Here is a 23,470-nt window from a genome sequence, read left to right as displayed (position 1 = left end):
AAAAAAACCCAAAAAAATTTTTTGGCCCCCCCCCAAAAAAAAAACCCCTTTAAATTAGGGGGGGGGGGGAAAAAAAAAAAAAAAAAAAAAAAAAAAAAAGACTCCCATCGTAAGACATGTTTCCTGTACATCTCCACAAACCACGGTTTGTTTTTTTGTGTGTGTTTGTTTTACTCCCCCCCACCCCGTCAAAGTGGTCCTGGCCGAGAACAATTCAATCAGAATCTTTCAGTAGACTCCCTCTTTAATTCTGAGTGGGACCATCCAGGTTTCTGAAATCACAATCGACTGTAAGCGGACATGAGGAACGATTCGTTTCCGGTCCCCGGCTCATCATTTGTGCCTCTGCGTGTTCTTCTTCCGTTTTCGCCTGAAGAAACAGCAGCACCTGCGGACAAAACAGGAGAGACGTTAACGCGAACGTACGAGCGGCAACGCATGACGCAGAGGAAGCGGGTTGCCTTAGAAATGCTGCTACAATGTAGAAGAGTTAAGATTTCCGTGGCTTAAAAATCATTTTAGCATCAAGAACAAGGTGAAAGAAAGCACTTGCATCCACTGTGCGTCTGGACGCTTAGTCACTACCAAGGTTTTCATGTACAGGTGCATCTCAATAAATTAGAATATCCTCAAAAAGTGACATTTATTTCAGAAATTTCTTCCAAAATGTGAAATTTGTGCAGAAAGTGCTTAAATGTGCATTTATTTTTCATAAAATAAGTTAATTGACATTACAGAAAATAGTCATTGAGCTAAAAACAAACAAAACAAAAAAAAACGTCATTGCTAAAGAAATTTATTCCAGAGTTGTATCCAAACATCAATGGAAAGTTGAGTGGAAGGAAAAACTGTACAAAAAAAAGTGCCATTTATTTTGAAAAGCCAATTCATAAATTTGGTGGACAATCAAAAGCTGCGGACTTTCCCTGGGATCGGTGCTTCGAGAGCTGCCAGACACCAACATAAAAAGCATTAAAACACTAATTCATGCAAAAGGAATCCCACCCAAATATTCAGAGCTTACCCCACCGAATGCACTCAGAATATTTGCACAACACATGGACAAAATGTTCAGCAGGCGGAAGTATTGGGTTGTATTTTTTTGTTTGGTTTTCAAAAACTGAATATTAGGTTTAGGGCTGAAGCAATTAATCAGATTAATCGATTATCGAAATAATCATCAACTAATTTCCAAATCGATTAATCGCTAACTGGGCTATACAGACTCAAAAACAAGCCATTTTCTGAAAGAACACCACACTCAGAGCAGTAATTCAGCCAAAACTGCACAAAATAATGTATAGATTTTCTTATGTTTCTGAAGTTAAGTCAAGTAGATGTTTTTGGGAGATTTTTTAGCTGAAGATGCATCCTATGCTACATATACTCAAGCGTACACTAAAGGAAAGTCATATTAACACATTTTATGCAATACAATGTCTATTTTCTTATCTAAAAAAAGACATTGAACTATTTATTTGTATCTTTTAATGTATTTCTAATATTGCATAAAAAAGCTTTAAGTGGTTAAATGAAAAATCTGCAGAATGTGTCAATTTTGATCAGATTAATCGGCAGAACAACCAATTATTTAAACAATCATTAGTTGCAGCCCTAATTAATTTCCATAATAATAGGAAATTAGCAGAACCAAAAGCTTGATAGATCACTTCTTGTTTGTGTAATGCAACTAAAGGTTCTACCTTTTGATTCGAATGATTGAAATGACCCCGACTTTTCAAAGATGCTCTCATTGACTGAGCGAAACCTGTACATGGAAAGAGAGGGCGACTTTTCCCTGTATGCGCTAAAAGAAAAGCACATGAAAAGCACAAGACATGGCGAGCCTGAGCGCTCAGTAAGAACACACAGAGACAAGACATAGGACAGTGACTGGGTTCTTTTAGATAAATAATGTCAAAACCAATAAACAAATGCTTAAAGCCTGTAAAGAAGCTACCGAAGCCTCATAGAAAGACCAGCTTAGTATTTCTGCCATGATCCGCCACTAGTTCCAACATCATCGTGAAAAGAAGAAGCACTACTTAACTTATTGCTAAAATGACTGAATTAATTGGAAAAACAATAGAAAACCGCACTTGGGTTCAAGGCAGTATTGTACCAGTGAGAGTCTGCTTAAACTTAGTGAGTAACTCCACTGGGCCCAGCCTAGGCCGGTCCACTCCCTGTCCCATGAGTATGATGTGGACAAGCAGAGAGGGACTCACCACAGGTTGAGCATTTTCACGCAGCTACAGAAGAAGAGAGAAGAAAGAGTGTAAAGAGAAAAGAAAGGTAGATTAATACAGCAGGACTAGGTTGATGGGAGTCGGCGCACAAACGCCAAACACACACACAACACACACGCACACACACAACACAGGTGGACACAGAGGGAAAGACAAATTAGAAGAGGAAAAGGATTCCATCTGATTTATTTAATGCTGCTGAACTGATTAGTGTGTCAAGTTAAAGTCAAATTTACACTCATATTCTGAAGGTCTCAATTTGCACAAAAGATTGAAGGGCATAAAAACAAAAGAGAAACCAGTAGTACCAGTACAAAAACTGGATTTGATTGGAAGAAAACATCCTGCACTTTGAGATATAGAGAGATTTTTTTACATAATCAATTGGTTCAAGCATATTGCTTAACAAGTTATTATTCCTAAATGTTTAAGAGAGCAGTTGTAAAGTTACGAAGCCTGATTCGAGCATTTCAATTATATTTCCTAAATGGTATCAATTTTTAGTTTTTTGTTTAGTTTTAACCAATTTTTATTTATTTTTATTTATTTTACATTTTTTTCTAAACACAAGAGGAAAACATGCTGTAGTTTTTTTGTTACAGGCAGAAATTTTGAATCCAACAGAAAATGAAGTTTGTAGATGATCCACACTTAAAGCACAACCCTTTGTATCCTATGGTGATACAATGAAGCAAAAAACATTTCATGAAAACATATTTTAAATAACATTCAAGTTTAATTATTGAAAGATTAGTTGAGAAATTAGCTTCATTCAGGTTTGCAAACCGCACTCCACATCAGCACTTGTGTTGTGCTTACAATAGTTTTTAGTGTGGAAGTTTCTACTGACAGAAGAAGAATCAAAACTAGCTGTTTTCAATATCTGTGAGCTGTTCAGGAAGTTTGAAACAGAAACAAATGAAGACATTTAAGAAGAAACTTTTTTCTACAGAAGCATGCTGGCAGCTCATTCTACTGCTTAAGCAGCAGACTTAAAAATCAACAGGAAGGCTAAATCTACCAAAGAAAAGTTTACAATGCCAACTCCATAGTCATTTTGATGGTTCTTCAAATGAAATGAAACTTTGGACATTAAGATCAGGCTAATTAATGTCAGAAAAGTCTAAATCAAAGCACCGCTAATGGAAATGACTATTTTAAACGGACCTCAAAACCCACGTGAGATTATTTATGCATTCATGATATTTTCCTTCATGAATAAATATAACACCAAAAAGCCATCCATACGTGCAGTTTTAATTATTCATGGGTACAGACAGTACTGGCTCAAAAGACAAAGCTAAGCTGCTTCGGTCACCACGTTTACATTTATTACGGGTAGTTTCTAATCGCAGGCCAGAAACACACTATATGATAAGGCCTTAAATAAGCCGGCCATCATGCTAAAGATTTGTGTGAGCAAAGCAGAGACCTGCAATCTGAATAAATGGGAGAAACCTCTGCTGAAGGTGTTTGGTCATGATGGTTGTCTCCTGAGAATGAAGGCAGTAACTCAGGAAGGAGTGATCAGCTCAGTAGGACTGAAAAATCCCCTCATCTATGTCTCTGTTGGTACTTCTGCTAAAAGGTGATCAATCATCTACTTCACTGTAACATGAAGTACAAAAAAACGTACAAAAGAATGCACATCATGCAGGTGATGCCTGCAACAGCAATATGATGAGGCTAATAAGAAATTAAAAATGTCTTTAATAATGAAAAGAAACATTTGCCCCCACTGTATGTCAGTCTAATTTACATTAAATTGTTTATTCAGTTTACTTTCTGTAAATATTACTTACTTGAAGTAAAGAATAACGTGAAAAAAGCCATATATAGGAGAAAGGATTAAATAAGTTTGCACTTCTGCCTACCTCCTTTCCAAACAGACTATCAAAAAAATATATATTTTACTGTTTGAATTGTGAATATGTTTGAAATAAATAAACTAAACTATGGTTCCTGTTGTCGTCTTTGTCTTTTCCGCCAGTGGAAACATCCAGTCGTTGATCACATATGTGATGTGGAAAAAAAAAAGCGTTTCCATTGCAGTTTCGTAAAATAGACTAATTTATCCTAGCTCAAAAATTGATTGAAAAACGTGAGTTTGTTTGAAATTGGAGTGTTTCCATGAAGCCAATTTATTTTCAGAATCCCAGTTGTTTAAAATAATCAGCATTTTTCCTGTTTCGTAAACATGTTTCAAAAAGCACTTCCTCAAATATGTGGACAAACAAAACAAAACAAACAAAAAAAGAAACCCAGCTGCTTTCTTAGTGCCTTTTTGTTTTGTTTTTGGAGACATACGTTTCTAAACCTAAATGGGGATAATAATATGATCCCTTTATTTTGTGTTGGATTCAAAACTGTGAGCAAAACTTTGTGGATATTCTGCTATCTTAAAGCGGAATCAACATCACTTTTTTAGTCAAATTGAATTACTATATTTAAAGTAAAGGCTACATAAAGCACCACAATGGAAACTTGAATCTTATTAATTGATCTGCACCAAATGTAAGTATTTGAGAGAAATTCACTGAGATAATGTGACAGAGAAACTCGAGTTCAGTAAATTAAGACTATAGCAAGAGGTCTAGGCTGTAACATTACCACAGAGAGGTACAGAAGGAGGAAGACTGGAAGGAAGAAAGCAAGAGAAGGACATGGAAGAGAGGCGCAGAGGGCTCAGGATACGTACTTGGGCTCGTCGACCACTTCCACATCTGCCTGAGGTGTAATCGGGGTGTTAGATTGAGCCAGCGGGTCGTCTGCGTTCAACTCGCCGTTGGTTGAGCTGACCACCTGCATCAAAGACGGGTGTTACTTCTGATTAAAAGTTTGAAACTGCCACAGTTTCACCCAATAATGCTGGCCAGAAACAACACGAGACACAAACACTTCAGCAGCTCAGCTCTGGTTTAGAGTCTCAAAGCCCATTTCCAAGAGACTTCTTCCCCAAACAACACGGAGGGTAGAAGCCCAATAAAATGCTCAATCTAAAGTTATAGTTAAGTAACACACCTGGTAAATGCTGGTAAGCATTTTATAACATGACTAAACAGTGAGCAAAGATTTTAACATGAAAGGTAAAAGCTCCCCCCAAATAACTATTTAGAGTTATCAAACTATATTTGTAGCTCAAATTGTGAAGAAAAAAAGTACTGTACTCATTATTCTCAAGTATCATTAAACTAAACTTTGTTTGAAGTGCATAATGAATCTCTGTACTTCAACGAATTACCGAAATACAATGAAAATATATATTTAGCGGTTCAAAGGTGTCTTTCACTGTAAAGTTACAGCTTTTCAAATCCAAAATGAAAATGTAATAATTTATTTAAAAATATACTAATGTAGGTTTTTTTTAAAGCCTACTTTACTGTATTTTATTAAATCAATTTAAAAATTTAAACTTGACTAATTGCACCTAAAATCAAAGTAAATTTTATGGATAATTTCTCATTTGCCCTCAACATATTTACACTTTGAGCAAGCCAGGTTAAGGTAATAAATAAATAAAATTATAAAAACAATAGCCAGAATCGCCCTTTGAGCATAACAAACCATACCCAGCATGCATTTCCTTGGCAGAGCCAGTTCATCCTGCCATGCAAAAGTGTGCTGATTTTATAAAAGAAGTGCTCAGACTCAGAGTCATTAAATGTAGAAACCAGAGCTCAAAATGCAAAACTGCTTCCAGATGCCAAAGAAAAAAAAAAAGGAAGAAAATTCTCTTTGAACATGTGGGGTGGGTGGCACCAGATCACATGCATACGGTGGAGCAGAAAACAACATTTCCCAGCCAGGGGTAAAGCAAGTAAAACGCTGTAGATCTGTCTCACATAAAATGCAAAGCTACGATGTAAGACGACAACAAAAATATTGTATTCACTTCATAAAGTCTCATAAAACTCTAAATAAAAAAAAAATGTAATAAGAAAGACAACTATGCAGGGAATTGTTGTGTTTACATTTTAAGTGCTGGGATACTTTATGAGACAGATCTGACTTCATGGAGGCTGTGGGGTGAGGGTGGTGGGGGCGGGGGGTGTTGGCTGATCGGGTAAGGGGTGTGTACCTGCACTGAGCCCCCGTGCCTGTCCGCTGCCAGGTGGGAGGTCAGATAGGAAGAGTTTGCTTGCCGCGTGGGCTGCACCTCCCATGCTCCTCGTCGGTCTGAGCCTGCCGTCTGCTCGGGGGAGTCAGGGGTTGCCATAGTGATGTGAGGGGGGAAGTGGGGTTCGGGGGTGAACGGGGGTGGGGTAGGGGGTGCAACGGGAGAGGGAAGGAGGGGTGAAGGTGATGGAATAATTGCATTAGAAAAGATGGCATTTGGGTGTGTGAAGCAAGGTACCATGCGAAAGCGGCATGACCAATGAGGAAGGAAACAAAATAGAAAAAAAAAAAAAAAAAAAAAAAAAAAAAAAATAAAAAAAAAAATCTAAGCAAGGCCTGAGTCTAAAGCCAAAGGAAAGGAAAAAACAAGCTCTTGCAGCTTGAATTGCACCGAGTACAGAAATTCAACCACCCACATATGGATGAAAATCTTTTGAAATAGCACAAAAGATACTAAAATGCGCTCCTCAAAAAAAGGTAATTTCAGACTCCCTTACGAAAATATTCAAACCACTTCAGCGTTTATATATTTTATTTTTTGTCTCATTATTGTAACAATGCTTTTGTTAAACATAGGAGTAATGATGTGATGACTTCCTGAAGGAGGAGTTTCAGAAAGTTTTAGAGACAGAGGCCCGATTTCAAAGTGCTACATTAGGAAGTAACATTTTTTTTATAGTCACATTTGATATGTACATCATTTTTATAACAGCTGAAGGTAACATGGTTAATTGATTATGCTGTAAAATGGCACTATATGAATGGAAAACACACAGCACTGCCCCTTTAAAAGATCAAATCAGGCAGGTTTGATTCAATATTCCTGCACATCGCTTTGTAAACCTGCCAAACAGCTTCCCCTGTTCTTACTGGAACCGACTCTCTCTGCTCTGAAACATACCTGATTTCGAACCGGAGGGTGCTGCGAGGGCCGTTCTCTGTGAGGATGGCTCTCTCTTGTTACCGCAGAGGCACCAGAGTCTATATGGACAGATCCCACCGGCGTGGGCTGGCGGAAAGGAACGAAGAGGCGAATTCAAGGATTGGCCTATTTAAGGCATAACCTTAAAAACAACAGGGCTCACTTACTATCTGCCTCCCAACCCAGTCGTAAGTATAGTCAAACGTGTATCCTTTTCTCTCAAACAGCTCAGTAAACAGAGTCCTCAGATATTCGTAGTCGGGCTTTTCAAAGAAGTCTAACCGCCTTACATACCGCAAATAGGTGGCCATTTCCTCTGCGTGAAAGGAAACAAAAAAGAAGCTTCACATGGGTAAAGTACAGGTTAATATATAATTACCTGAAAATGCTAAAGACAATTTACTGTCTAGCAAAAGTTTATGACAGACCTACGAATGTCATCTTCACAGAGAAAGCTTTAAAACAAACTTAATTGATATTTCCTCCATTTCTAGGAAATACTATTTCATTTTAAGAATTGCAAAGATTATTATTTTTTAAATAATCAGAGTAAATTCATAAACTCATCGGCAGCAGCATACCTGGAAAATTCTCACAGAGGACTTCAATAGGAGTGTTTCGTTTTGTATCACCAATCTTCTGGTATCTTTCTTTCAAGGTGTCAGCCTAAAAAAAAATTTTTAAAAATAAATGAGAACATCATAAAAGAACATTTCAGTTCTATTTTCTGGAATATTAACTTTTTATTGAATAACACAAAATGGTTAAAAACATGCTAGAGAAATCTCTTCATGGAAAGAAAAGAAAACTCAAAGCACATTTTAAATGTGGGATCTTTCATCCCACTGAATTCCTTGAGGTGAATTGTGAATAATTTGCTGCACATCTCTCCCCCATGTTCCAGTCTACAAAACCTACACTAAGTCCAAATCTGGACCGTCTATGGATCAAATATTTGAGATCACAACAAGTGTCCAAAATGTATTTAATTAGTGTGAAGGGTAAAAAACCCAGTAACATTTTGTCTTGTTTTTATTTCATTTATTGACATTATTCTATGAATAAGTAAGGCAACAAAGTAGAGACACATTTTATTAGTTATTTTTCAAAGAGAAAGTATCAACTTCTAATGGTAAAAATGGAAAAACTTATGAATATATACACTATTACATCAAATGCGTTTCTATTTAATGATGAATGTTTTCCTAAGCAAGATACGAAACATTCTCCACAGACTCGGTGACATGGCCTCGTCATACCTTTAGTCCTTGCCAAGGTAAACTCCCACGTAGAAAATACATGAACATGTGCCCTAAAGCCTCCAGGTCATCTCGTCTGCTTTGCTCTGTATGAACACATTATTATTATTATTATTATTTTTTTTTTTTTTCATTTTTACATTTCATTTACACAAAAACAAGGCTTTAAACGTTCGACATATAGGACTTTAGTAAGTAAACCTTGAACTTTTTCCCATTTTTCAGGTTAAACTTACAAACTTTAATGTGTTTTTGCAGGATTTCATGTGAAAAGTTAAACACAAAGTAATCCATGATTGCGAAGTTGAAGCAATACAATACTAGAAAGGTTTTGACAGAGGACTGTTGCTCTGTGGGTAGAGTAGTAGTAGCTTCCTCCTGCTACGTGGGCAAGGCACTAAACCTTATGGTGGGTTCACACCAAACGCGTTTTGAGCGTCAGGCGTCTCCGGTTTACATCCTAAGTCTTTGTGGAGGAGCGTCGAGGGCCTGTGCGTAGCGTTTTGAGCATCTAGCACGGCACAATTTGAAGCATTTTGAGTGTTTGAAACATCCAATATTCCACATAGACTTTGAATGTAAACAGATGCGTTTGACGCTTAAAACGCGTTTGGCGTGAACGTACTGTAAAGTTACCAATCAATCTACGTATTGGTGTATAAATTTAGAAATATTAACGTAGAGACTGCTGAATATAAATTCTCACCGCGCTTTCTGGATTTTTATTTGCAAAAAAAAAAAAAAAAAAGTTAACCATGAAACTTTTTTCCTTCCACTTAAGTTTAGCATTACTTTGTGTTCATTGTATAAAATCCCAATAAGTCAACACCACAAAACGGGGAAAAGTTGAGTGATAGCATGACCCTGCATCAAACTCCAACAAAAACACAGCTTTGGCAGTGTCTTACCTTTGCCTAAGTGTGTGTTAATGGACATGTATCTGGCAGTACCAGTCAGGCTCTTATGCTCCCGGTATGGAATGTGTTTTTTGGTCTCGGGGTCGATGTACTCTTTGGCTAGGCCAAAGTCGATGATGTGGATGATGTGCTCCTTTTTATTCCCTTGCCTTCCGATGAGAAAGTTTTCAGGCTTGACATCTCTGTAGATGAGATTTTTAGAGTGCACATACTCCATTCGAGAAATCTGGTGTGGGGAGAAACGAGCGGAATCAGCCACAGAAAACATTCCAGCGTCCTCCAAGTGAGAAAAACAACAACTTGTTCGACAGCGCCGGTACCCACCAGCTGAATTGCAATCATCAAGACGGTCTTCAGTGAAAAGGTCCTGTCGCAAAGGTCAAACAGATCCTCTAGACTCGGCCCCAGCAGCTCCATGACCATGGCATTGTACTTCCCACAGGGGCCGAAGTAGAAAACCTGCGGTACTCCCTCTGCTGGAGAAGTGAAATGACACGAAGACTTCAGAAAAGACGAAGCGGGACCTGTTTAAAGGCACATCCTGCCCTAACCTGACATGGTGTCTCACCAGGGTTTGGGTTGAGGGTACTAGTGGTACAGATGAAATATAATCTTTTCACAGACTCGCAGCACAAACTCCCATTACAATCATATCCTCTAAGCTTCACTCAGTCTAATTGCTTCACATTTTCATGCATTCATCATCTCGTCTCTTATTTTATTACTTGCCAATGAGCAGTTTACTGCTGAGTGGGCAGTCTAATGTGACTATAATGATGGTAGAGATGAGGCCCTTTTACTACTCTGTTTGGGTTGTTTGTCATGGTGGTCTTCTGGGCATTGAAGCTCTTTGTTTCAGAAGAGCATTAAGGAAAAAAAAAAAGCTGGAGCAGATCCACGTGAAGTCCTTTAAAGTTATTCTTCTTTAACAAAGGATCCGCATGCAGCCAGAGATGCTGTGACTCGAACGGAGGCTGTCATCCTGACTGCATCGTGGTTTCAAAGAACAGGAAATCAGGTCAAACTGGTAATTGGCTTCAGGGAAGCATGACTCAAAGTTTGCTCCTTCTTACTGCCAGTCAGCGCCCATTAAAAGTGTCTTCCCAAGAAAGTTCAAAGAAAGCTTGCATTTTATTTTAAAAAGCTTATCGAACAAAGGTGTGGTCAATCATGGGAAATCGGCTCTGGAAAGCGAGGGATGTTTTTGATACAGCATAAGAGTTTTGTTCAGAAGATAGTTTGATTTTAAAAAGTGTTAAAAATATGTAAATCGTCTGACAGAGGAGCAACAATCAGCACATCAAAGTACAACACATTCACATACGAAGATGCACAGAGAAAGTGGCTGATGATCAGGTGGTCAACTTTTAGTTTCATGAGCCTCAGTTATTGCCCGACCAGACAGAAGCATATTGATAGGATCTTTTTCTGATCACTGAATGCGACGTAATGAGAGCTGCCATGATGTAGAGCAAAAAAATAAGAATGTTGTGAATCAGGTGTCTTTCATGTCAGGGGTGGAGTTGCCACTAAATACATCTTGTATTAACTTGTTTTATTATAGCACGTTAATACAAATGTTGTTTGTTGCCATGACTTCTCAGTTTTGTCTTTTCCTCTTTCTGCAGGTGTAGGAGCAGACTTCCGACTTTCTCGCCTCTACTCGTTTCCCTTTAAACCTTTTCCCCACCTTTCCACTCTCCTCTCTTTTCCGTCTTTGTGCCCACTACATTTAAAATGAAACCAAAGAAATTTCAATTACATATATATCAAGTGGAGAATCACTGTGAAAGCCGCAATGCTAGGCCTGTGAAAATAAACCTGTTGGGCTTCACCTCTGCATTCGGACAACAATTCTGAGTTCCACTCTGCCAGATATGTAAAAAGAAAAGAAAGAAAGAACAAAAGGAAGAAAGACACACTGTAAAGTAGAATGTAGTAGAGTGCAGAATCCTAACTTTTGCAAAAAAAAAAAAAAAAAAAAAAAAAAAAAAAAACACACTAACTTCTGTTCAGATACTTACATCTTCTTGGGATTGCACACAGAGATGATTGACCAGCTAATGCTAACCAAAACCCAAAGTCAGTTAGAAATAACATTTATGTAACTATTTTGCCCCTTTTTTTCAAAATATTTCAACTGTTTTACAGCAGCGGCTCTCACACAGTGTGACGTTGCCCCTGACTCTGATATGAATAATGAATTCTAATGACCAGTTGAAGTTCCAAAGCTCGTCTTATGGTTCTTTAAGTGAAACTGGAATTGGCTTAAAAAAAAAAAAGAAAAAAAAAGATATTTCAAAAGTATTTCAAGAGCCAGAGATTGGAACTCCACTCCTACAGACATCCAAACAGCCCTCTATTTGTCAGTCAGTGCTTTAGGCATGAATTGTGAAAAGTGGCATTCTTGGCAGTAGATGGCGCATGGGAATGTAAAAGGTAGCTGCACTGGATCCTCTGCCATTATGTAGTTTTGGTGGGTTGTTAATTGCACCGCAGAAATGAGTGGATCTAAACCCAGGGTGGCTGCGGGAAGTCTAGAAACGGTTTAGATATAAGATGCGCTATAAATTAGTGGAGAGGCTTAAAACAAGGCTGGTCAAGCTTTTGAGAGCTACCAAACATCAGTGATGACGTGAGCATCGATGTTTGGAAAAAAAACTGTCATGATGAGTAAAGATACTTCCCAGTACACAGGATAATGACTCTTCCCAGTTCTGCAGAGCATCTTCCTTTTACCCATTCTCTTCTTAATATCAATTGTGATTTTAATTCATTAAAAATTCTATTTATGTTCTTGGAACTCTAATTTGTAGCAGACAATAAGGTGTGGCTTGAAATCCCACAGAAAGCCCATTCCCATGTTTATCCAATCCAAGTTTTTCATTTCTATGAAGCTCTAGAACGAGATGTTCACTTTTAAGAGAGTGAAGTGTTTCATGGCATGACAGATAATACCTTTAACACCTCCTCTGTGTAAACTAACCCTTATACAAACAGCTTTCCTCCTCAAACATCACCGTCCTCATCATTCTTCCCGTATGATTTGAGCCGAACAACTGAAAGCCGACTCTTACGGCGTGATGGAATCATCCTCATTAATACCCAGGGACATTTGGTTACGCATCAGCAAACAACACCTGACAGAGGGTCAGAGTAAAGCCGCATAAATTCATAAAAACGCCGCCTGCACAGATGCAAACAACCCCTTCGCCTGAGAGGAATGTGGTACAGCGAGCAGCCAAGACGAAATGAGGTCACATTATCCCATCTGGAGGAGAGGACAGAGGTGGGTTAGCGCTAAGAGAGGCAAGGCCTGCTTGCTAAATATTTAATGGGTTTCCGCACAGTTGGCCTTTTCCAGTCTGTGCCTTTTGCAAAACAATAGCCATTATTCTCCCAGACCGATTATCATGTGGACCTGCGGAAATCCAAAATCTCATCATGATTCGTAACTAACCAACAGCTTTAAAGCCTTGTTGAGGCCTTTTTACTTTTTAATAAGTTTAGATATTTATAAATCAAACTTCAGACAGACATATTTATTTAATGTTGGCAGGTTTTCTATATTTTTTTTGCGTTAAAACTGACACATTATGCTTTTGAGGCCAAAGAATTATAATAACCAAAAAAAAAAACTGTTTTATTATGAGTTATAAAAATAGGATTTGTGCAAAATATAGAATGTCAGCACAAGTTCCAATCTCTCCCATTAAAACATAGAGAGTACTTCTACAAAACCTTTGTAAACAGGTAAAAATTTAGAGTGAAGGAAAAAGTTGCATCTTTCTGTGCAACTTGCTGTTGCACAGAAAGATGATCAACAAATCAAGAAGCTGACTGACTCCATGACTGAAAGGCCTATCACTGTTACTGAAAAGAAGGGTGGCCATACTGGTCACAGATTATTATTATTTTTTTATGTTTATTGGAAAGTTTAGTGTTGTTTGTGTCAAATTTTCATTAACAGAAAGAATAATAAATTACTATGGGAAAATGTAGGTTTTTTCTATGCTTGTCAAACAATTATACACATATTAATAATGTAAGAAGACAAAAAAATCATTCATGTTTGAGGTTTATGAACATTTTTGATTAACCAGCAGCACTCTAGTTGTCCTCAAAAAATATGCTAACAGCTGCAGCATGTGTTGAAAACTAAACTAAAAACTAAACTTTTCTGAAATTTAATACTTAATTTCAGATCAGGATCACAGCATTTTAAAATTATTCTAATTGGAGATCCTGACAAACATCAGCCTGTACTCGACAACAGACACCTATGATTTTATGACTAGCACCCTCAATGTGCTGTACTGTGAGTATGTCTTGGCAGACAAGTTTGAAAATCAATGCCTGCTTTTCATGTTTAAAATCTTAGAGGGAATTTGAATGGATGACCGGGATTAATTAGGAATGGTTGGGAAGGAAACGGTGTCTCTGCTGGACGCAGACGGGTTTGTCTGGGCAACCTTGGAAAAGATACAAGGCATCAGAAAAGACGGCACAGGGCAGAAACCTTTAATCCCAACTGAGCTGGAGACAACAAGAGGCGAGCAAGACACAAAATCCTCTTGCCTTTGGGTTGATCATTTGTCTTTAAAACGGCGGTCTTATGTTTCAGTCAACCATAAAATCTTCATATCTTTTCTAGGTTAATAAGAAGCCCAACTTCAACTCAAATAAAAGAAACTGTATCCCTACAAGGCATCTCTAAAGGTCACTGTCCCACACAGAGCAAATACACGGGTAGGCCTTCATGCACTCTTTGCACACAATATCCTGGGAGATTAAAGCGAGCTCTTAAACCAGCTCAATATCTGCTCAGAGATGTGTAATCACTTGTTGTGGAAATGATGCAATCTCTGGCCTCATCTTCCAAAACAATGAAATCATTATCATGCAGTCACACACATAAACACAGCAGGGAATTAAATCCAAATCTTTGATCTCACCTGTGGTCCCCAGGCTTTTGTAGAACCGGTACTCCAAATGTAGCTGTGGGGCCCTCGACTTCACTGGTTCCTACACGACGTGCACGTAAAAGATTAAATTCATTTTATAGTGGAAAAAAAATTATAAAAATATCACACACACAAAAAACTCCAAATAAAACAAGACGCATTGATTAGGCTCTTTATACTGACTGTTGGTTTTCTTTGAGGTCCGACTCTGTTTTTGTCTGATTCCATTTTTGTTTTCTTTGTACTAAAGATGCATAAAAAAGGAAAAGTCTACTGCAGGTTCTTTTAATCTAGTGGTTTTGAAAAAAAGTCAATAAAATCAAAAGATTGCAAGAGCATCTCCACTTCAATCCAAACATATATCCCTCACCTTTATTGAACAAAGAAATACACTGAACTATATGCCAAAAAGATAGTGTGGGTTCTTAGTTACGACATTTAATTACTAAAAAACATATTTAGGTATTTGATGTGTTGTTTATTGAGGAAAGCTAATCAACGCAAAAACTGATCTCTAACCAACTGATTGGTGCATATCTAAATAAAATAAATCACCTTTTTCCACCTAAAATGGAAAGAGTCAAAGATTAAAAAAATTAAAAATTCATGTGCAGCAGTAGTAATGAGTAAAATGTTAAACTGCAGAGAACTTACCAGTTTAATGGCTACATACTCATTTGTGTACAGATTTTTACCTAAAATAAGACAGAAAAGTAGAAGTATATTAAAAATCGGACATTTCATCTGAGTGTAGTTATTCTTAACACTTATTATGGCTACTTTAGGGACATTTCACCAGACCTAACATCAAATCAGAATGGTTTGATGTAAGACCATTCCCACTTGCATCCATTCGACGGAACGTTTCATATTTAGTTTCAAAACCAGAGATTTAAGCACGTTTTTTATGTTCTAATCATTAAATCCATAAAGAAGCACATACATATTTAAGTAAATGGGCATAAAAGAGTTTGTGTACAGGCACAAGTGAAAGTAGAAAAAAAGCAAAATGGAGTTAAGAAATAGAGTTTAGATCAGGCCTAAAAAAAATCCAAACAGACCGACACCGAGTCGACACAACTAGCATTGATTTTAGGCCCAAGCCCAAAGCAAACCAGACAACATTTTAACTAAGCTTTTACTGCTTTTAATTTTCTGAATTTTTAACTCGATATGACACGAGTAACTAATGCCACAAGCCTCTCTTCGGCTCAGCGTCACTTCAGAAAAGATTCAAACCCCACGTACCGAGCTTCAGTTCCCCAAAGTTTCCACAACCGATCTTCTTCCCCACGCGAAAATTAGGTCCGACCATGAGAACGCCGGAGGTGTTGGAGGAGCCCGACGGTCGGTGTCCGCTCCGGTTTCCCTGGTTAACTTTGGTGCTTCTGGTCGTCCGCTCGCCATATTTCTCTCTTTGTTGATCCATGGCGTGCCGCAGCACTGGTCAGCGGGAGCCTCGAGTGACGCACGAAAGAAGGCCTCCTGGGCCGGGCCCACCGCAGCAGCCACAGCCCTGGTTACTGGTGGCACCTGGATGGCACAGTCGCTCTCATGGGCCAGAAGCTGGAGCCGTTAACCCGCGGGCCTCCCCGACCTCACCCTCTCAGCTCGATCAGTTGCTAGGCCTCGACATCTGTCACACAAGGAAGGTAGAGACCTGGAGAGAAGAATAAAATCAGAGAGGACAGGTTAGATCTCAGATATGTGGGTCTGAAAGGGCTTAATTTATATTATTACTATGAAATATAGCAGAATGAAGAATAAAAATAAATAAATCTAAACCAGACTGTAGGAAAAAATAACCAGGCTTGACAATCCTACCAGGATAGTTCTTATTTACAAAGCAAACTGTGCAATGACCTCTTAACACCAGAATAGCAGACTAAGCAAGTATATTTAAAAAAAAAACTCTTTAAAGACAACTTCACTTAAGTTGCAACTAAAAAAAAAAAAAAAGACAGGCAAAACAGCACAAGGAAGTAAGAACAAGAATCTGATGGAAAGAAACCATCAGATTCGGGGAACGGGGAAGTGGAAGCAGCTTTAACATATCTTTAACTACCAGGTTCTTTACTTAGCTTTGAACTTTCATTTAGGTCTATGTGTAAATAAACAGAAAAACAGAACTGGGTTTCTTAGCAGAATTCATTTAGAGGTACGTGTAAGTCTTCCAGTAAAGCAGCAGACAGAAAGTGGACCATGAAGGAGATCATTTTGTCCTTTAGTACGTGTCTGCAGACGCTTTTAAAAAGAACGTACAGAGTTTTCAATGTTCAAAATAACTCTGCATTGGACAGGCTAAATTAAAACAAACAAAACATAAATACCCCATCAGATCCCACGTCGCCATCTTTCTGTTTTTTTTTTGTTCTTTTTGCCAGTTCTGTTATTTTACATTGAATTAAGTAGAAAAACTGTCAAACAAGTAAGAATAACCCTTGCTGTTTCTACAGGACTCAGGAGGAAAAGTAGCAGCCATGTGCTGCTAATCAAAGCAACTTGAGGAGCAACAGGACGATCACCTCAACAAGAGCAGCAGTTTCGGCAGTTTGCAGGTCTGAAGAGTGACAACGCTAAGCCATAAGGAAAAAGCCAGAAACAACGAACCTTAGAAAAGGTGGCACAATATCAAAAAAATATGCAACTGTGATAAATGAGATGACGATATCGATTATAATTTTCAATCAATTTTTTTCCACACCTGACAGTTCGGTAGACTCGGTTTGATTGGTGTCCGAGTGGTCTTTGTAATTTTTAAGTTGTTTTGTTTCTGATAAAAAAAAAAATCTGTTTTCTGCTGATATGACTGTATATATATTCGCAATTAAACAAAAATTCTCTTGGCCTGACTTATACTCTGTCATGATTAAAAAAAAAAGTCACTTTTTGACAACCTTTTCTGTAATTTCTGTTTTTAGAAAAGAAAGTGGTTTTAAAAACAACAACAAAAAAAGACTCATTCACAACCTTCAAAACAAGCGCAGATTGCGAAAGTAGGTCAACGGCGGTTCGCTGTAAAAAAGCACTGCTGTCCTTAAGAGATAGCGATCAAGTCACAGTGGTCACAGAAAACACCGCGAGCAGTTTTAACATCAACACAAAGCTTAAGGCATAGTATATCATCACAAAGGCATTTCACACACCACCCACAGCTACAACCCGGCGGACAATGCCAGAGGAGAGTATTATGTCAACAGTTACATAAAGCCACGTCTACCTCCACTCGACTGCAGATCTAAAAACCGCTTGATTACCGCTGATGAAGACAGCTCAGTGTTTTATTATGTAATGACAAGTTATGTTTCGTCAATAGTGCTAAAATCCATCTATTTAGGTCTACTGCAGCAAAATAAACATTCTGATTTTGCTCAGAAGTATCCATTTCACAAAAAAAGAATCATTTTAAACACCTATTAGTAATTCAGTGTGAAAAAAAACACAAACTGTTTTGAATACAATGGCATAATTCCTGAGTATGGTAAGGCTGATGCTGAAGGTATTGTGTGAGTGTGTGTGTGTGTGTGTGTGGGCTTCTGGATGACTCATGCTCAGTATTGCCTGCACAGATCTCAGCATCAAAGACAGCCCGTTTGCTCTCAAGGGCAACAGAGCTCCGTTGCTATTACATAAAGCCAAGAGCATAACAACACAACAATAATAATAAAAAAATAAATAATAATAATAAATACGTTTTCGGAGCCAAGCTGCAACGGCTTCCGCTGGGCAAATAATGATTTGTGGGCCGTTCTAATCCTAGCGTTTTGATTAGCAACCGAGGAAGAGCTCCCTCATCTTCACACACACACACACACACACACACACGAGCTGGGCCCTCGAAACGCTTTCATTCAGTTCACACCGCACGATTATATCGGAGGCACCGCAGTTCACTTTACAGCTGCATGGTTGTTACAGAGATAATTGCTTGTGTTTATAAAGGAAGAGAACAGCTTCAGTGATTTTTAGGGATGTGTGTAGAAGCCCAGAAAAAGGGTAAAAAAGTCTACTACTGAATTTAAGGGAAAGATTTGTTGCTTTTCTGTTTTAAACAAGTAATTATGACCTGTTTTGCATTCCCGTCTCAAATATTTGTGTAAATGCTACAACACCCTTGTGTTTTTGTTACTCAAGGTTATCACACCGACCCATGCTTATGCATCATTCATCTACCCAGCAATGCTGCGGTCACTCTGGATCTGACATGCCCGACCAGAAGACTGCCGTGGAGACGTAAACAGGAGGTAAAACCTGCAACATCTTTCCCGTGGCTTTCCCATGTTATTTTGACTGATTGGACATGCAAATTTACAAGACGAGAACTGATGTGTCGTGGAAGGCCAGCAGGTGTCTAAAAATAGAAACTGCCTGTGCTGAACATCTCTTTCAGTTGGATCTGTGTAAAGGGTGTAGCAGGATTGTGTGATCCCTGATGAGAGGTGGGGAATCCCCGGCCTTCGTCCCTGTGAAAGCAGCACGTCTCCAGACAAAGTGAGGACGTGTTGCGTGCCGCACACCTGTTGGCTGAACTTAGAGAAAAATGCATTCCTCAGACGGAAAACACGTGAAATCATTTGATTTGACCTTTTATCGACTGGTGGATTCTAGAAGTTATAATCTCTGTAAGAAACTTCCAAATGCCACGACTCGAGTAAGTTTTATCCAGCAGTCTGTAGTTAAATCAGACCAAACCTTTCTTGTTTTTATGTCAGTTTGAGTTATTTCTATTTGCTAAATGTCAAATTAGATTTCTTTTTAGAAGTCAGAAGGTTATATTAATTTGTTTAGGGAATATAATCTTAATCTGTATGCAGAGTTTACAATAAGGGTATTATAAGTCTGGCAGGCCACCAGGCTTTACTTGTTTATTTTAAATAGGGTTTTTTTTTTAATACAGTAGAGACAGATTAAGCCAAGTTTATAGTTGACGTGTTATACTGGGCATGAGGCAGTGCGCACCAACTGCACCCTCCCTACACGCTATTATTTTTCAAATTATGATGCCTGCTCGTGCACCTCCAAATTTTTGTAACTTTTAACGCTTTTCAATACAAAAATACGTTGATTCCTACCACATGGCTCAGCAGGTTTTCTGGAGGGAACCCTGGTATGACTCGAGTCAAACATTTTGGGTTTCCTTCCACGAGCTTCTCACATTTGCTTGCTGGAGCCAAAGAGCGCGTTTTGTCCTTAAAACACTTTGTAACCACTTTGGTTGTTTACTTGGCGTAATTGTCCAACTGAAGACCAATCTACCCCCAAGCTCTGACTTTCTGGTTGATGTCTTCAGATGTTGCTTCAATATTTCTTCATAATGTTCTTTCGTCATGATGTCATCTACTTTATGAAATGCAGCAGTTGCCGCTTCCATATTTCACAGTTGGGATGGCGTTCCCATTTGGCCATTTGGTTGTAATGGCCAAACAGCTCAGATCACAGGACCTGTCCTCAGATCACAGGACCTGTCCTCAGGTATTAAGGTATTTGTCCCTTTGCAAACTGCAGTCTGGCATTAATTGTCTTTGCTTTGGAGCAATGGCTTCCTCCTTGCTGTCAATACAGGACACGTTTCATGTTTCCTTGTACATAATGATACTGTCTTACCAGCTTCTACTAGCTTTTTCACGAGCTCCAATTTCCATCTAATTCTAAACAATTCTTTCTTTGTAAATGCATTAAAATAAATTCACTTCAGCTTAATATACATTCAAATAGTATCTGATTAAAACACATACAGTTCATAATACAACACAGTTACATTGAGTTGATCAAATCAATATGCCAATTGATATATTATTTGATTAAATAAAGAAAATGATAGCGAGAGTGTTTATTTTATGATTCTAAAACAGCAAAGGACTGTAAAAATATAATAGAACATTATGACCGCAATGATCAGCAACAAAACGCATTGCTTGAGTTAAATATAGCAGTTAACTTTCTCAAACTATATATTTTTTTAAAAAACAGCAAATATTTGATTCAAAACTTCAACAAATGTAAAAAGCTAAACTGAATTTATCATAACAAATATTTTCTGACCCATTTTGTCTTTAATAAAAACGGTGAATGCTCAGAGAGCAGTGATTAACCTTCAAGTGGAAAGATCAGCGTTTGAGGGGGGCCTGCCAGCAGCGCAGACCCCCACTGTGGCAGTGCCAGCTGCCTCTCATTTCGAATAAACTAACTTATCACTGTTTAGACTCTGATTACTAAAATATACATCGATTCTCAAAAGCCACATACCTGGTCACCTCCGTTTATGAAGAACTTTTGTTTTTTTCAATCTGGCTTTCAAATCAAAACTAATGAACACGTCTAAACCTTATTAAAGCAAACGTTTACATAAATGGTTGAGAACACAATCTGCCAAAACTGTAAATGTCTCAGGAAAAACACACAACGGGATGGCAGCCATTAATTCCTCCATCTCACTTGTATCAGTGTTCTGAATGTGCTGAAGAGCTACTGCCATTGGATTAAGAAAAATATATATATTATAATAAGACTCTCTACATTCTCCCTTTCGTTCCATTAATTAATTAGTTTTTGTCTTCAACTTAAGATTTGTCAGATGCCTGAGCCGACTTCTCTAGCGATCAAGATGTAAAAAATAAAGTCTAAGGTTCCAAATGGCAACGTTTCGTTACATTTTAAAGTCCTGAATTGTTTTCATCGTTTCCTTGCATCTCTGCACATCTGAGTATTGCAACTTTTTTTTACAAATAATTACGCAACTTTATAACTTTTGACATTTATTTCATTTAGACCAAACATTTTGACTTTGAAAAAAAAAGTTGGTGTCAAACTTGGAATTTTTTCCTTATCTTACTGTTTCAATGGTTTGAAGTCATTTTAAAGAAACGCCAAAGGAGGAAATTGAGTTTTCTTTTGGCCAGCAGCTAAGAATCAGACACTTCCTGCTGCGCACTGCTGGTCAGCTAGATGCATAAAGAAATATAAATGGAACTGTTTGGAAATGAAAAAAACAATAAAAGAAATAAATAAATCTTAATGTCATGTTTTGGAAATTCAAAGGGTGCTACCCAATCAATCTATTTTTAGATATTTCCATTATAACTAGAAGGTGTAATATTTTGTACCCAAAGCACTTGGAAACTTTACATATAAACAAATGTTATAATGCTAATTTTAGTGATCCATACACTTTTGCAGAAAATAATCATTTAGCTTAGAGTACTCGGTTTATATTATACATCTGTAACAAAGTGAGTGTGACAATTTCATCTTATTTAGATTTGACTCATTTAGCTTTTTTTTTTTTTTTTTAATTTTTATATATTTTTTTAAAACACAGCAAAATGAAATCATGACTGATCCTGAATGATCATCAAAGTTAACACTGGCTTTGATGATTTCTAATCCAGTGTTTTAGAAAATGCAACAAGGTGAGTAATGTCTTATGCTTTGCTGGTTCTGCTGTAAAGTCTTTCTTTGTAACCACACAAGGAAATGTAGGTCGAGATGCAACATTTGACCACAAGCAAAGGAAATGTGCAGGTGCATTTAAACAGAGAAGTCAGAAAAACAAAACTTCAGTGTTTCAATGCAAGACATAAGAAATGTGCTGATCAAGAGAGCTCCTCGGTGTCTATGCGAAACTAATCTAGAGCAGAGGAGCAGTTAAGGCGTAAAAATATACTTCAGTCGTGGAGAATATGAGGTTAAAAATGAAGATGATCGATCTAAGGAGGCCTGCGGTTGGTCCAGAATAGGGAGACGTGTTGGCAGCTGTGTACCTCTGGGTCCCGGACAAAGCCATTACTGGCAGTCCAACATAAAGGCAGGCCAGACCGAGCAGTGGACGAAATAAACATGGACGAACTCAATTTAGCCTCTCTCAACATTAAACATAAATAATAAGCCGTGTAGCTAACGTTAGCAAAACATTACTTAGCGACAGGTTGCTCTGGTATAAATATACTCTGTGTACAAAACAAAAAGAGGAAAAAAACGCAGCAGGAATATTTCATGGTTTCCCTTGTAAACAAAGTTGCTTAAATGGGAACAAAAAAATATATATTTCTTTACAGGTCGTTAACTACAAAACAACCAAGTGATGGCTGTGTGACAGCTGGACCGAGCGCAACAAGGAAATTAGCTCCGTTAGCAACGAAAATATTAGCTTAAAACCTTTTAAAAAATGCTCCTTTCCTGGTTCCGCGCGAGCAAAACGCAACGAGCTCACCTTCACGGGGATAAATCCACACGACCAGGAGTCCGCTCGTGTTCCGCTCAGGTCCAATTTAACCGAGCGCTGGGGGAGATTCATGTGAGGCTTTCCTGCGCTCTCCTTGTTGCTGAGGTTTTCACGCTAACAGCCGTTAGCGACTCTCTCCATTCTTCGTCTGCCGTGAAAAGGTTCTAACACACCGGATGGAGAAAAACGGCACCGCCCGCTTCACACTGCATACTTCCAGGTCAAACCGAAACTATCAAATTATTTATCATACTAAGAACTAGGGCCAACTAGTAGAAAATTTTAAAAGACACGTGTTTTTATATTTTGTTCGAAAAGTAATCATTTTGAAGGCTGGACCAATCTAAATAAGGAATTATGTAATGTACAGTTCATGTAAACGAGACAATAGGGGGAAAAAAATGTCAACCGGGAATAAATGCGAATTCATTTGGATCTTTTCCTCCTGTAATAACAACAGAAGCATTAATCTTTTATAAACTTTTTTTGCTTTCATTTTATTTCACTGTAAACAACACTGCAAACTAGTGAAGACATTGGTGTCCCATTATCTGGCTAAGAGAAGAGTTTTGTGTTGAGGAGTGACATATTTCTTATTGTTGCTAAAATAGTGTAGATCCACTTCTTTTCTTCAAACCATTGTTTGCAATGTCCGTCAAAATGTAGTTTTTCAGGCAAAAAATGAAAAAAAAAAAAAAAAAGGATCCCTGTTTTTGAATTAGAAAATAAAAATGTGTCCTGCAATTACTTTTACGTTGAGGATTTTTGGCCCACCTGGCAAAAAGTTAGTTCAGAGATCTCACAGACTGATTCACTCTCTCC

At 38.0% G+C, this 23,470-nt stretch overlaps 1 protein-coding gene across 5 annotated transcripts; it reads right to left on the bottom strand.

Moving 5' to 3' along the window:
• Positions 1–208: 208 nt before the first annotated feature.
• csnk1g1 (casein kinase 1, gamma 1) lies at positions 209–22,847 on the bottom strand. Of its 5 annotated transcripts, XM_015053827.1 has the most exons (14): positions 22,637–22,847; positions 15,676–16,087; positions 15,082–15,122; positions 14,419–14,488; positions 9,788–9,939; positions 9,455–9,689; positions 8,547–8,632; positions 7,869–7,953; positions 7,455–7,603; positions 7,267–7,374; positions 6,328–6,438; positions 4,948–5,051; positions 2,229–2,252; positions 209–388 (listed from the first exon to the last, which is right to left on the bottom strand). In XM_015053827.1, exons 2-14 carry the CDS (start codon positions 15,854–15,856, stop codon positions 334–336), a joined length of 1,401 nt encoding a protein of 466 aa, XP_014909313.1. In that variant the 5' UTR covers positions 15,857–16,087; positions 22,637–22,847; the 3' UTR covers positions 209–333. The 5 variants fall into 5 exon arrangements, with proteins under 5 accessions (XP_014909313.1, XP_014909314.1, XP_014909316.1 ...); XM_015053828.1 differs by lacking the exon at positions 2,229–2,252 and having other exon boundaries at positions 22,637–22,844; XM_015053830.1 differs by lacking the exon at positions 6,328–6,438 and having other exon boundaries at positions 22,637–22,842.
• Between the last annotated feature and the right edge of the window lie 623 nt (positions 22,848–23,470).

The sequence above is a fragment of the Poecilia latipinna genome, unplaced genomic scaffold (assembly GCF_001443285.1).
Source record: "Poecilia latipinna isolate Pla-1442-1.1 unplaced genomic scaffold, P_latipinna-1.0 Scaffold1205, whole genome shotgun sequence".
NCBI classification, from domain to species: domain Eukaryota; kingdom Metazoa; phylum Chordata; class Actinopteri; order Cyprinodontiformes; family Poeciliidae; genus Poecilia; species Poecilia latipinna.
Note: the sequence above shows the minus strand (reverse complement) of the source record. Positions and strands in the feature narration are given on the sequence as shown.

Bases quoted from the DNA above. Each gene is read 5' to 3' on its own strand.
- csnk1g1 (XM_015053827.1), bottom strand. From the start codon at position 15,856: ATGGATCAACAAAGAGAGAAATATGGCGAGCGGACGACCAGAAGCACC. The intron at 9,690-9,787 runs GTGGGTACCGGC...TCCCCACACCAG, and splicing joins TGATGATTGCAATTCAGCTG to ATTTCTCGAATGGAGTATGT. The intron at 7,954-8,546 runs GTATGACGAGGC...ATTTTTTTTTAG, and splicing joins TACCTTGGCAAGGACTAAAG to GCTGACACCTTGAAAGAAAG.